General features: G+C 43.4%; 1 protein-coding gene across 1 annotated transcript in view; it reads right to left on the bottom strand.

Annotated features, from left to right (window-relative positions):
* Dpp4 (dipeptidyl peptidase 4) overlaps positions 1 to 768 on the bottom strand; it is an 83234-nt gene extending 82466 nt beyond the window's left edge. The window contains exon 1 of the mRNA XM_021152985.3: positions 454 to 768. Coding sequence (XP_021008644.1) covers positions 454 to 459 — 6 coding nt within the window. The 5' untranslated portion in view covers positions 460 to 768. The remainder of the gene's footprint in view (positions 1 to 453) is intronic.
* Between the last annotated feature and the right edge of the window lie 14188 nt (positions 769 to 14956).

The following is a 14956-nucleotide window of genomic DNA, read 5'->3' as shown; positions in this document are numbered from 1 at the left end:
AGCCTTTGTTCCTCTCTGCGGAGAGAGTTGGGACTTAGGCCCCTTCAGAGGCAGAGGAGGGGTTTACAGGTGCACTAGTAGACCAGAGGGGTTTGGCGCTCACTCAGGCAGAAGCCCTTGAATTTTGGCCCTGAGCATGATCTTATGATCTTGTTGGCTTCTCTCCTCCCACCCACCCGTCTGATGCCAAATGAGAGTGCCGCGTGCTTTCCACGGGTGACCGTCCCCGACTTCCAAGGCTCAGTGCCTGGGTCCCAGTAGATCACACCAGAGATCTAAGCCAGTTCCCCGGACGGACGTGCCTTCACCTGTGAGGGTGGCCCCGTGGCTTCCGCCTAATGGCAGCTCCTGGTTGCCTCCAGGAAAACTGGGGCAGTTTGGAGAGAATCTGTCGAAACACCACCCACAACCCGACCCTCTGGTCCAGGGAAGTGCGACGCGGGGTGCACTCACCTTCATGGTCGGGCGGCTCCTTGAAACTGAACTCTGAAGCTTGAGCGCAGGCAGAAGTCACCGCGCGCGGAGACGGACGTCCTGCGCCGCTGCTCTACACGCAGTCACCCTGAGCTCGCCGCCAAGTTTCGGCCCGAGTTAAACATTAGTTAGCGCAAGGCGGGCTTCGGTGTACAGTGAGAGCGCGGGGCAGCCGACCCAGCGCGGTAGGACCACTAGGCGAGCCAGGAAGTGGCACGCAAGGCCCCCATGAGTGAGGGATACGGGGGACAGTGAACCCCCTTTGCCAAAAGAGACATTGCACATTGAGGTTTAACTGTTGCTCCCTTGCGTGGATAATGGAGACAGCTGAGGTTCAAGCGGGCATGGAGTTTGGCAGATTCACAGCTCACTGCAGAAACTAGCTGCCAGTTTTCTTGTCCCCTTCCCTGAAAGGTCTGTCAGGCTGAGAGAAGGGGTTGAGTGTCCCATGTTATCTGGCTGGCAAAGAAAGAGGAAAGGTGATTGTTCCCTTTTGAATGACACTTCAGGTTGGATATCTGTATTAATCCTCCCTAGGGAATGTTCACTTATTTTTGCGGGAGTCCCTCCCCAGAAAAAAAAGTAACTCTACCGCTTCTTAAGTGGGAAGTTACTTTAAGCACTGTTCTACGCGATTACTGTGTTATTTTATAGGGAGGAACATTATGCACAACAACATTAAGTCATTCCATGAACTCACTCAGCCACGATGCTATGGAGTTAATACTGAAGCCACTGGACCTTAGTCTTTCATGTCTCCATAATTTAAGGAAGTATATTTCTTTATAAATAGACTAAGGCGCGCGTGCGCTTGCACACACACACTCACACTCACACACACACACAAGTCCTCTTAATTATGTATCCCAAGTGTCTGTTTCTACCTCCCTCTCTTGACACCCGAAGAAGTTGAGTCAAGACTCAGTGGAGCCTTGAGCCAGAGCTGAAGAGGGCAGACTAAAAGACCTAGAGTGAACAGTATCAGAAGGCTCATCGCTGTCCATTGCTGTCAGCCATTCTGCTCTCAACAAACGTAATAACCACACCAGCCATGGCCTTAACCTGGAAGCCTGCACCAAGGGTCATTGGATGCATCTACAGAACAGATCATCTTGTTCTCTGCGATTAATTCTTCCTTTTATACACAGTTATTTTCCCATGCTCTGCACATTTTGGGAGTTTTCATTGTACCCGCCTTTTGATGGTGTTTTAAATAAATCCTTAATGAGTTGGCTAGTCAATATATTAGCTACCACTTGAGTTGGCATAGATGCTCTAACCCATCATTTCTTTTCCCACACAGAATGTTCTGTTCCTTAGGGAGCGTTCCTGAGCAGGGCTTTGATATAGCAGCTCCCCCACAGGAGCTGTCATCTTCCTTTGCTAAAGGAAGATGTTCCACTGTTCTTTGGTTAGAGGGGACTCTCCATAAAGCCACTGAAAGTGTTGAGGGAGAGACATTACCACAGTGGGAGAAGGCACGGCAGAATCCAGGTTCTCTGAATAATCTGTGCCCATGTTTGCCTAGTGGGATCTGGGGAGGCTTGTCTCTTCCACAAATACATGCCATTTCCATCTTAAAGTCCAATGTGTTTGCAGATGCCAACTTTATCATTTGATGATTAGGTAAAACTTTGTTCATTGTAGAGAACTCATTTGGGTAGTTAGTTGATGATATCTCTTAAAGTGAATATTCTAAACGAGAGTATATATTTAAGACCCTAATTCCCAGATCTTCTCATTTGGAGATAGGTCCCCTGGATGTTAAGTTATGACTATTGAATCCAATGTGACTCCTATCATTATCAAATGGTGAAGCAGAGACATACACAGAGGGAAAAATGGCATAAAAGATGGGGGGCGGGGGTGGGCTCTTACAAGGCAAGGAGGCCAAGAGCAGGTATTTTTTTTCTCACAGTCCTCAGAAGGAACCTTTTGTGGAGGACGCCTTGAATTCACACTCCTAGGTTCCAGAACTAGGGAGCAAATCACTATTTTTGTTTAAGCACTCAGCTTGTAGTAACTAGTCACAGCAGCTCTAGCAAACTAATGGACTTGCTGTCTCATGGTTGTGCCTGTACCCTCGTTTAGAACCTGGGAGCAAGGTAGTTGCTGAAATTCAAATAGAGAGCAGCCATTTGTCATTGTAACCACCGTCAAGGAGGTCCCTGAGTCTTGTCATAATTAATTATAATAACAGATAGCCAAGACCTTGGTGAAAAGCATGGTGGCACATACACTTAATCTCAGGACTGTTGCAAGACTGTGCATTCAATGTCATAGTGAGTTCCAGGCCAGCCAGGGCTACAGAGTGAGACCAGGGCTAGAGACATGGCTCATGGGTTAAGAGCACTTGTTGCTCTTTTGGAGGACCTGAGTTGAGTTCTTGAGGGTTCACAACTATCTATAACTCCATTCCTAGTGGACTCAGTATCCTCTTCAGGCCTCTTGGGGCACCAGACATGCACATTTTGCACAGACATATGTGCAGACAAACTACTCGTACACATAAGATACAGTTGGTTCTTTTCTTTAAAAGTTGATAAAGATGCTCTTAAACCCTGGGCACTTTTTATGGCTCTATTATTAGACCTGGTTGCTTCAGCCATTTTATACTAAGGACTGCATCTACCGGCTCATAAAATTCAAGATGTGGAGAAACTGTGTAATAGCATAGACTTGCAAATTCCTCTCTCACTCCAAGTTGTGTTCAGAAGAAACAGCCTCACAGACCACTAAGCAAAGGGGTGGCGAAGCACACCCGATTACCATGCACAGTGTTTCCAAAATCCAGAGTTCTACTGAGTGTTGCTTGAAGAGATCTATGTCCACCAGGCATCCAGGGCCTGTGAAATCTTGAGTCCGGAAACTTAATGAGAGACTACCATGACCCAAGTGCTTCCTCCAAAACTCTGTTGAAATATAATTGGTATCGTGATAGTGTGAAGAGGTGAAACATTTTGGAAGTGATTGGGTTGGTGGGACACTGCTCTCATGGATATGGCTAGGAGGCCATTATTGTGGGAATAGGTTAGAGGTTAGCTACTAATTATAAAGGTGGGTGGGAGGCGCTGTTCTCTTCCCTGTTCCTTTGCTTACCACCTGGGTACCACAATTCTCTGACACAGCAAGGAGTCATCATCAGTTCTCAGTGTCCAGAACTCTAAGTCAAGTAAATTTCAGAACTTTACAATGGACCCAGTCTATGGCACTCTGTTAGAGTAGCAGAAACTTTGGTCAGATTTCTGGCTACCAGACTGACTTTTTCTCATTGCTTGAGTTAAAATGTTACCAACTACTGACTCCATTGATAAGTACCACATTGTTAAGGTTTAAATATCTCCCAAGAGCCACTCTTAACATCTTGTCCCCAGAGTGGCACTACTGGGATCATGGACCGTTTAGGCAGTGTGGCTCTGTGGCAGGTGCTCATGTCACAGAGGCAGGCTTCAAAAAAGATTGTAGGACTTCAGTTCTTCATTTTAAAACTTCCTTCCTAGGAATAAGAAAGAGAAGTGGTATATCTCTGCCCCAAGGCTCCCTACTATAATACTTGGCCTCATTATAGGCCTAAAGCAACAAGGGCCTATTTACCACGGGTCAAACTCTCCAAAACTCTGAGCCAACAGAAGCTTTTCTACCTAAAATGTAGTATGTCAAGGATATCGCTACTGTGACAGAAAGCTACCTCTGTCCATAATGGCGGCCCATTTATTATAATTATTACTTTAATAGGCCAGCTATACAGGAACAGCACAGTGTGCTTGCAACTACTATGTTAATGGCTCCTTCAAAGAACCTAAGTCCTGGCGCTGGGATTTCCTAGAATAAACAGCAAAACAGATGTAAAGCCAAAGAAATGAATGTTATAGGGTTTTGTTTGTCTATTCTCCCTCTCCTTCTCCCTCTCCCTCCCCCTCTCCTTTGAATGTCTTGCCTCTTTGTGGCTGAGCGCAAGAGCTGCAGGGGCAAAACAGAGTGGATAACAGACAATGGCATTTGTCTAAGGGTGACACTAAGGGTATGGGCAGGCACCCAAATAGAAATGAACCAAATAAACAGCAGAAACCAAGCTACAGCTTATTGTTTGCTAAACTGTCTCCTTATGGAGAATGGAAATGCCTCACTTGCTCCCTGACCTTTCTCTCCCATTCTTCTCTATTGCTAGTAAAGTGTCTGGGGCACTATCACCGAATAAATGTAAAAATAAAAAAAATAATAACATCATATTCTCTTTTGTGCTCTTAGGGAACTGGGAGCCCAGAGGGTCCTACTCTGGAAAGAGAAGGTGAGGAAAGAGGGTCTCTGGCTGCAGGGGTAGCGGGAAGTAGTGAAGGACTTAGATAGGACACTAAAGACACTACAGGACTCCAAGCAGGACACTCTAGTCCACCTGTGAGAATCAGATCCTACTGCTGTTGTACCACACAACACAAGTCCTGTGGATCTCAGATCAAAGCTCACTTCTCCCCAGTTACCTTCAAGTGCTCAGTAAATACCTGTTAAACCAGCTACAGCCAGTCTCCAGAGACCTTTGCACTCCTCTTTGGATGGTGCTCTTTGGAGGGTGTGTGGGTTTTTTTTTTTTTTTAATTTAAAGAACTTGCTTATTTCAACCTCTGCATTAAAAAATAATTACATGATTCATGAGAAGATATAATAAATCCTTAGAACCCGATTCTTTAAAGTGGCTGTAGCTATGAGGACAGCTCCTGCTTTTTGTTGTCTGGGCTGTAAACACATAGGGGATATGGGAGACCTTTTGAGGTGTTTATGGATTGGCATTAGAGCTGAGGCAGGGGATGGGCTGTGACTCCTATGACTAAGGAAGAGAAATAGCAAGGGCCAGGGTAATAGTCCTAAAGGCAAGGCCCAAACTAGACTTACAAAAAATCTGGTGAGTGAAGGGCCATTTTCTATTTTAAGTGGTAACTCGCATAATTTATAAGAAGATTTCTTAACTTTGCTTGTCTTCTTATGAATAACAAAAATAAGAGGAATATACATAATAATGATTGGAATATAGCAAGAAGAAATTCCATCATTTATTTTTAGAAATAACTGTAGTAAATGCACTTATGAAAACATGTATTTGTTAGACAGGAGTAAGTTTTTAAATTTTTTTTTTATTTTTCCCCTCAGGAATCTGATTCCCAATATGAAGTTGCCCTTACTCAGCATTCACTCTCAACACTCACCTACAATTCGGTGTGACCACTCCAGTCTCTCTAGATCAGAGAATAATGCTTTTGTGTTCTGGCTCCATATGTGTAAGTTAGGGATGGCTTCCATTCTGGAAGAATGAACCTCCGAGATGCTAGAGCTGAGACTCAGTATGTACAAAAACCACACCTGACGATGAGACCAAAAACTTACAGCCTTTCATGGAAATACACCCAGAATGGTCAGAGGTCGTCAAATGCCAGTCAACATCCCTGTCTTTGACCTGTACTTCCAAATCCGGTGCTATCAGATTAGATCCCACCTGCTCCTCCCAGCAGCCTTACTATAAGATGCTGTTTCTAGTTATCCTACTTCCTGTATCTCTATGCCAGCAGGCTCCATCAGGGAAGACCTGAAGTCTTTCTCATTTTTACTATAAAGTGTTCACACTTTCCTGCCTGCTTTTAGTTTTGTCAAGTCCCATGGGATGATGGGTGATTCCCACATGACAGTAAGTTGTGAAACGTTGAGCTTTGTGTGTTTTCATTTTGGTGTTCTGCATTTATTCCACAGTGCAGAGCTAGGGTTCAGCTTCTGGGAGTCTTTCTTGTATATTTTAAGACACCATTGATCATACTTCTCTTTCAGCAGAAAGAGCATCTCAGAAGCTCATTCATTGGTCTTTGTTTCCTTTAATCACCCTAAAAGCTATGTGCATGAGAGGGTAGGGGAGGAAGCAAGAATAGGACCAGTAATGTAAGCACAGCTTTTAGGGTTTGTGTGTGTGTGTGTGTTTAAATTTTATTTTATGTGTGCAAGTATTTTGCCTGCACATATGTCTATGGAGGGCATTGGATCTTCTGGAACTTAAGTTAGGGATGGCTGTGAGCCACAGTGTTGGTGATGGGAACTAAATCTGGTCCTTCTCAAAGACAATGTGATTTTTAACCACTGAGCCATCTCTCCAGCCCACTATAATCTTAATAATTCTGATGATGCCTCTAGACCATTGCTTGGTAAAAAGCCCTCTAAAGCAATCTTTTACAAAAAGACAATGTTACCGCATTTATTAAAAGTTTATTAGTGTAGAGGTCAAGAAGGGGAAACGCCCACCCGAGTTCTGGTGGCTACTTCAGAGATTTCATTAGACATGTTTCTGTCTTTGTAGTTAAGACTTTCTGCTATATCCATCAGCCTGAATGCTTTGGCATGAAAAGCAAAACCACCCGTAAGGGAATCTGAAAAATCTTCCCTACTTACTGAAGAGCTACTGTACCAGGCTGTGCACAGATCTCAAGAAGAGTCAGGCACATTCCCACTACCAAAGGGTTTACCAGCCAACTTACAATTGTAATTTACCTGATGTTAGCAAGCAAAACTCAAGACCAAATACCAGGACTAGTCAGTCTCTGCTGGTCATTGTAAAGCATTTTCTAGGGGCGGGGAGTGGGGGGGAGGGTCAGGGTTCTATCCTGATGAGGTAGTCTTCCTGGATCCTTAAAATAAGTACCTCTCCTTCTGTTTCCCTTCCAACTCTTGCTATCTCCTGTTCAATCTCCTCCCACATTGACAGTCTTCTTTTGTAAGAGGTTTATCTTCTTCAAAGACAGGGTATCTTCCTCCATTTGAGTATTTTTGAATCACATTGATTGTGACAAACAAGCCTCAGGGAGGTAGATAAACCACACCTTTGGCTCAGAGGTCCTTCTTCATTCTTAGACCCTGTGACAAACATACCCTGCACAAACTTCCTTCCCTATACTGAGTGCACTTTATGGAAAGAGTCTGTGGACTTCCTGCCCATCTTATCTGCTTCCAGGACAATAGTCACGCTTTATTAATGTTTGTATTTTTAGAAAGGCCACCAGTGCTGCACTGGAGTAAACAACCAATGTTGTCAACATCCAGAGACAACTGCTTCTTCCAATGGATCATCATGCCACTCACCAGGAAGGCACTGAAGCAAAGAAAGGGAAACCTGTACAGTCAGACAAGCTTGGCTCTGCCACTCAGCAATTATCTGCCCTTGGCTCTCACATTTTACGGCCTATTTCCCAGAGGTGCTCAGGTATAATGATGCCTGAGTCATCTTTGCTCTTTTCTAGGTTTCATGTGCCTCCAGGCACCTATGGTTCCTCCACATAGCTCTCTATGTGGTATCTCTTGTGGATTCCAAGCTCCAAAGGTCCCTACCTAGGTGACACAGAGGACTACAAGTGCAATGTAATCATGAACAATGCAATGTTCCACTTATCAGATATGATCCTTCCCTAGAATATGTCCCCACCCGCTTAATGAAGAGAACTGCCTGGACACTGCCCAAGCCAGGAACTCAGCAGATCTCCTTGATTAGCAGCTCTCCTTCCCCACACCTAGATCTCTGCTGCATTCCCAAACCTTCACCTCGGCTCAGGCCTTCCTCTCTCCCAGCCAGGATCATTGTCTATCACCTTCACTTTCAGACTGGAGAGTGTCCTACAAGGCCGACCCTGTCACTATCTTGCTTTAAACTAGCATCATTCCCTGCAACAGGAAAAAGACTGTCAAATCCCTTGAGCCACTGTCTGCAACTGTCTTCATTAGCTCCTCCCCAACCTCTGCTGGGTTATGGCTTCTCTGCCTCCTCTTACTCTCTTTCTTGGTCTCTCTCTGGTTCTCTTTTCCTCTCCCCTCTCTCTTTCACTACCTCCTTCTCTCCCTTCCCTTTTCCTTCCTTCCCTTCTTCCTTCCTTCCCTCCTTCTCTCTTTCCATCTTTTCTTGAGGCAGGATCACATATAACTCAGATATCCTCAAACATTTTTCTTAACATTTTATTGATTTTTTTGATGAATTTCCCATCATGAACTTCAATCCCATTCATCTCCCTGTCTCTCCATATCTGCCCTCCACTTTTGCAACCTCCTTCCTACAAAAGGAAACAAAACAAAACAAAACAAAATAAATAAGAAACAAACATCTCAGCACAGAAGCTGCAGCACATCATGGTTTGGCCCAAACACCCTTTGCCCAAAACTCTTTAGTTGCAAATATTCATTACAATGAGACATTAGCTTGGTTCAATACCTCTGGCTTCTGCTACACTATCAATATCGGATACTCACGGGGACTCCTCTTGGATATCCTGTTGTTGGCCTGTGTCAAGAAAATCCTACCACTTTGGTTCTGAAGACCTGGACCCTTCACGAACTTCATCTTCAGCTTCAGCTCATATGTGGGGTAGATGTTGGAGTGGGCCAACTAAAGCACTGGGTGTGGACCTAGGTGGTAGCTGAGCTGTGCAGCCCACTGCAGGCTCTTCCACTTTGCCCAGGTGAAGAGGGGTGCCAGCTCTACGGAACCCTTGGGACATCACCATGGCCTTAGGTCGTACTGCATGCTCCTTACATCAGGCTAGACCATCACATCATCACCACCCTTGCATCTCCAGTTCAGCTTCTTTTTTTTTCTCCCATCTCACCACCACACATTTGCTCATTGTAGGGATACCTACTTTTGGGTGGGCCTCTGAGGGTCTCCTGCCAGACTCTGCTTCATAGTGGCACATGGGAACTCTAAGGAAGGTAAGGCTAGCCTTGAACTCAAGACCCTCTGCCTCCACCCTCCCACTTCTTATATTAAGTCCTGTGCCCAGTGCACAGCTTCAGCTACTTGCATTTCTAAGAACTGAAGTGCAGCCTTTCTTCCTTTTGCTTCAGAACTTTAGAGTGCAATGTCTTCCTACTAGGAATTCTGTTTACTTTGGCTTTAGTAGGCATTCAGGAGTCAGGTGTTGTGTCCTATAAGAAGACATGTCCTAGTATGTCTTTGCCTCATTATACCCAGAGAGGCTTACTCCAGAATAAAAAAAGCACACATCATCAGCAAAGCATCCCTTGTCTAAAGTAAGAGTATGTATTAATAAAACCATGGCTAAGCGTCATGGACATAGTGTTGTGCTCTAGACCCAAGTTATTTGGAGGTATGATGGTCAATTTTGACTGCCAGCTTGACTAGATCAAGAATGACCTAGAGGTACCCACTTCGCATACCTTTAGGTGTTTTCTGCTGTTTAATCTTGAATGTGAGCTGTATCTCATGGGTAAGCTACGAGGCTGAATACAAAGGGGAAATGGAGACAGCCAGCTTAGTCCCAGCATATTCTCTCTCTCTCTCTCTCTCTCTCTCTCTCTCTCTCTCTCTCTCTCTCTCTCTCTTCCTGATCTCCCCAAATCTGAGCAAGTTTCAGTTGCCAAAGCTGCAAGCTGTTACTTCTGCTATATCTTCCTTGCCCTGAAAGACGCTCCTGAACCAAGAGGCAGAATACAGCTCCCCATTAAGTTGTTTATTATCAGGTCTTTGGTCATAGCAGTGAGAAAAGTCGTTAATACAGCGTTATCTCCTTTCATCTACATAACAGCTCTGTGCAGAAGCTCACTGTCTCCCTGCTTTCTACAAGAGGAGATTGTGTTACATAGAGGTGGCTTCCCTCCCCTGCATCCTACAGAGTTTGGACCCAGAAGGCTTGATCCCAGAGCACACACAATTATTTGCTATGCATTTTTGTATCTAATAACTTCAGAGGTTATTATCTGTTTACTGACGTACTTCTGAGACTGAAAATAGTGATTGGAACATATTAGCTGCTTAGTAAGTGTTTCCAGGAGCACCAGATGAATAAGTGCTGGCTTCTTTGTGTCTCTCCTTCCCAAAGGGGAGGTGCCGGGTTTTATTCTTTTTCTTCTCAGCATGTAGCCCATAGCACATTCTAAAAATAAATAAATAAACAAAAAGTTGAATGTTAAGCCCATCTCACTCCTAGTTTCATTGTTATTCAAGATTTATCAGTTCAAAGATTCACAAACTTTGCCTTTCTGCTCTTCTGAGTCTTTGCATTTGCTGAGCACATCATCAATGCTGGACTCTTTGTCACTTTTCAGTGTGTAGAAAAGAACATCTGGTCAGCTGCTACTTCACAGCTGGAAAAACAGTTTCTCTGGAGCCAAACAATTCCATACTTCAGAAAAACAGGGAGGAAACCTTTTGCCTCCTGTGAATGTGTGGGCAGAGGGCTGCATCACCATGTTCTTTGAATTCCTTGGAAAAAGATAACACGAATCTCACACAACATGGAGATGTTGGTGGAGGTTATAGAAACACACACACACACACACAAATGACTGAAATGCCGAAACCTACAACCCACGGGCTAAAAATAATTGCAGGGATTTTCAAAAAGGAAAAGACAGGTGGATCAGCATGGCAGAGTGCTGAAGGGCTGTGCACATACGGCATTCCCTTAGGAGGATCAAAGACAGATGTTCACAAAAGAGAGGAATGGACAGCCGGCTAGAACCTTTCAAGAAGCTGATACAGGGGAAAGATGATGTTTCTAGAGACAAGGCAATTTAAATATAAGCAAAAACTTATAGAAGGCAACCATCACTTCCATGGGATCCAGGCAGGGAGGAGGGAGAAACACCAGTAATAGCAGTGCTTCTGGGGAGGGGGTGGGGGTGGAATATGCACTCTGTATTTTTCTTTTACAAATGAACTTAAAACTCTCAGTACCCCTGAAAAATATTGTGCTCTTTCTAAAGTAGACATTGGAAGATTTGGGATGATAATGTGCATACGACAGATTTAGGTGGTCGGTCCAGCTGACCTGGCTACTGGCATTGGAGAATCATATTGCTATAACAGACAGAGCATGGTCCCTGAGACCTCTATTGCTTTATGACTTGGGTCATTTACTTTAACTGGGCCTCCCTCACCCCCTGCAAGCAGTAAGATATGGAGGGGGAGAGATGTAAGATCTTCCAAAGACATGTGGCTGGCTTCATGATTAACAGTGGAATCTTCATTTGCATTATTACTACTATTATTAATAATTTTTATTTTATTTTTAAGGTCTTGCTGCATCATGAATAAAGAAATATATCAAGATAGATTCTAAAGTCAGAAAAATTTTGGACTAGGGTGAAAGGACTTTGGTGTCCCAGAGAGACTTTTGTATGAGAAGTATTTATTCAAGTTTGTTCTACAGCTGTTGCTTGGACTATTGGGAAGGGAGGTGATGTATGTGTGTATAGCCATAATGGGTATCCTTAGGGAGGAAAGGGCTTATAGGAGGTATCTTCTGATGTGTTAGAATAGCAGCTCGAGTCTAAACATAGCACACCAGGCCAAAGCAGTTCCATATGTAAGAGGTTTATTGGGAGAGAGAGGGGCAAGGTGGTGGTAGAAAGAAAAAGGGGGAAGAGAGAGGAAGGGGTGTTCCTCATCTATATGGATGGTGATGTGGTCATTGGTAAAGGTGGGAGGTGAGCCCAATGGATTCTGGTAATATGGTGGTTGTTACCTTGGCAACAGGTCTGTGGGTCCCACCTATGTGATATCATGGGTTTCAGAGGTACTGATACCAACATCTTCTCTATTATGCCATGAACAGCCATCTTTCCTGCCCAGGAAGAATGAATTCCTTTTAAGGGAAAGGGAGGTATTTTCTACTTTCTCTTTGTTAACAATACACTCTGGGTTCCTGTAAACTTTCGGAAGGAGTGTTACCTGTATTGTTAAACATGTGGTGGTTTGAATAGGTATAGTCCTCGCGGGTCATGTATTTGAAGGCTTGCGCCCATAGGGAGTGGCACTATTAGGAGTAGTGGCCTTGTTGGAGTAAATGTGGCCTTGTTAGAAGAAGTATGTCACTGTGGGGTTAGGCTTTGAGGTCTCCTATGCTCAAATTATGTCCAGTATGGTATACAGTCTCCTTCTGTTTCCTCTTCCAGCACCATGCTTGCCCACATGCTACTGTGTTTCCAACCATGACAATAATGGACTAAACCCCTGAAGCTGTAAGCCAACCCCAATTAAATATTTTTCTTATAAGAGTTGCCATGGTCATGGTGTCTCTTCACTGAAATGAAATCCAAACTAAGATATGTGTCTAGTGTTTTATATCAATAGTATCCATAAAAGGTACTGGGGTATTCTGGGAAATAGTTACAAAGCTTTAGTCTTTTGGAGGCCTCTACCCTCAGGGTGTCTATCCTAGTTCTCACCTCAGAAGCACAAAGATGCTGCACGTGCACAACTGTTCCTAAATTGCTGTAGGCTTTTTTCACGTTCAAAAAAGTGAAATTGAACCACCTAGAATAGCAAGGTTCTTCAGGCCAAGACCATAAACTTTCCTCTAACTTTTTCAAAACCTATTTTTAATGATGGTTCTTAAACACTTTCACCTTCCTTGTAACCCACCACTCACCAGAAGTAGTGGGAAAGAAAGGATGGGGGGTGGAGTGGACCTGTTTAGAAAAGTTCTCTGGAAAAACTCCCCAGTGTGTTGTCGAAATTGGCAGTTCAGTTCACAGGTTAGCAGTGGCAGCTTTATCCACTTGCGAACACTTTGCGGGTATACCAGCAGTCTAGTTCAGGAGAGTCAGGATAGCAAACATGAATCAGCAGTGGTGGCATGACCTAGCAGAGACAACCAGGCCTCAGCCTTAGCACAAGTCAGCAGGAGGGATTAAGGCCAACAGGAATGCCAGGAGACGCTCTGGGCTGTGCCTCTCTCAGTGAAGCAGAGATCTGTGAGGATGCCAGACCAACAACAATTGCACAACTAGCTCTGTAAGCAAGCCAAGCTCAGGCTCCATCACTGTCCATTGAGTCCTATTTATACCCTCCAAATATCACATGTGCTCTACAAGGGTCTTGTGTGTCTTTCTCAGCTGACATCACTCTGACAATCAGCCGGAGTCCACAGAAGCAGCAAGAAACTGTAGCATACAACCAGAAATTGTTTTGGCACATTTCTCTCTTTGGAGTTCCGGCAAATGCAACTCAACTACGAAATGTAATGCGTGTTTTTAGTGAAGAATCCTTCATCATGGGTCCTTTCATATGCTTGCTTTAGCAGAACATCCTCTCTCCTGTGTCTGCTTCAGCTAAACATTCCTTGTGAGTCTGCTTTAATCTTTCACCTGTGTCCACTTCAGGAAAACACTCCTCTATGTGTTTTTCCCAGCAAAACCCCATTCAACATACTGGACTCTCCAAAAAACCTTTAAGTTTTCAGGAAAACACTCTTTCATGTGTTTGCCCCAGCAAAACACCATCCAACGCAACTGACTCTCCAAAGAACCCTTAAGTTTCCACTTCATTTTCCTTTTTTTCCCATGAAGAGTCTGACTTTCCCCCATTCATTACTGCTGATAGACAAGCTTGAGACAGTTTTTCCTCTTTATTATCTTGAAAGGCATTGATTAGCAAATAGGTCATTTATATTTAGTGATTTCTCTTTGAAGTTTTATTTAGTTTCAAATAAAGTTTACTTGAAACTATCCACAATCTTTCAAATAGTTTGTTTATTCAAAGAAACTTTGAAGTTTGTCAGAACAGTTTTACTATTTGTACTATAAAACAAACCAGTCTTTATTGTTTTAGTGAAAATCTCAAGCATATAGAGTTATAGCTCTGAGTCTCTCACCCACCCAGCTATCCTTTTGAAAGTTCATTGCTGTGTCTTGGTGAATACTTTTGATTCAGTGTTTTATAAAATATATACTATGTGGCTACTGCTTGCTTTAGGCACTCATTAATGATTTGTGTTCCCATTACTAATCTCTACTGAAGATTAAAAAAAAAAGAAGGCAGGAAAAATATAAGTAAAGAGGATATTTGAATGTTAAGAAATTGTTCATTTGCTCCCACACACCTTGGATCTACCAAAATGAACAGTTAATATAGGACAACTACCATGTGCAAGTTTTATTCACAAGTCAACACATTCTACATTATGTCAATATAAATTTGGCATAGTACAGTTAAGTTTGAAAATTGTTTTAATATAGCTTTAAAGAGCTATGGCAAACCAATGATGGATGAAAAAATGATCATGTAATTCTGTACTGTATATAATAACTAAATATGAGCCTATGATTATACAAAATATCATAGTTTTCTATAAGACCTAATACCAATAACACTTTACAACATAAGCCTTTATTATGTTCTTTGAGCCAGGGGTGAGTTGTGATTTGAAGGCTCAGGGGATTTTCTATTGTCACACAGGAGAAAGCTTGTTTGTCTTCATCTTGTGCTACCATGATAAAGTGCCATAGACTGGGTAGCTTATAGGTCATTATACCCTGAAAGTTCAAAGTAAGAGTCCTCTGTAGAGTGGCAGATGGCCTCTTTTGTGTTCCAAACAGAAGGAAGGGAATGGCAGGTTCTCTCCTCATGTTCGTGAACACGACTTAATTCATTCTAACCATATTCACCTGATATCATCTGCAAATCCATAACACTGGGATGAAGATCTTGATATAAGGTTTGGTA

This window comes from Mus caroli, unplaced genomic scaffold (assembly GCF_978045245.1).
Source record: "Mus caroli unplaced genomic scaffold, Mus_caroli_1 scaffold_2, whole genome shotgun sequence".
Lineage (NCBI taxonomy): Eukaryota > Metazoa > Chordata > Mammalia > Rodentia > Muridae > Mus > Mus caroli.
Note: the sequence above shows the minus strand (reverse complement) of the source record. Positions and strands in the feature narration are given on the sequence as shown.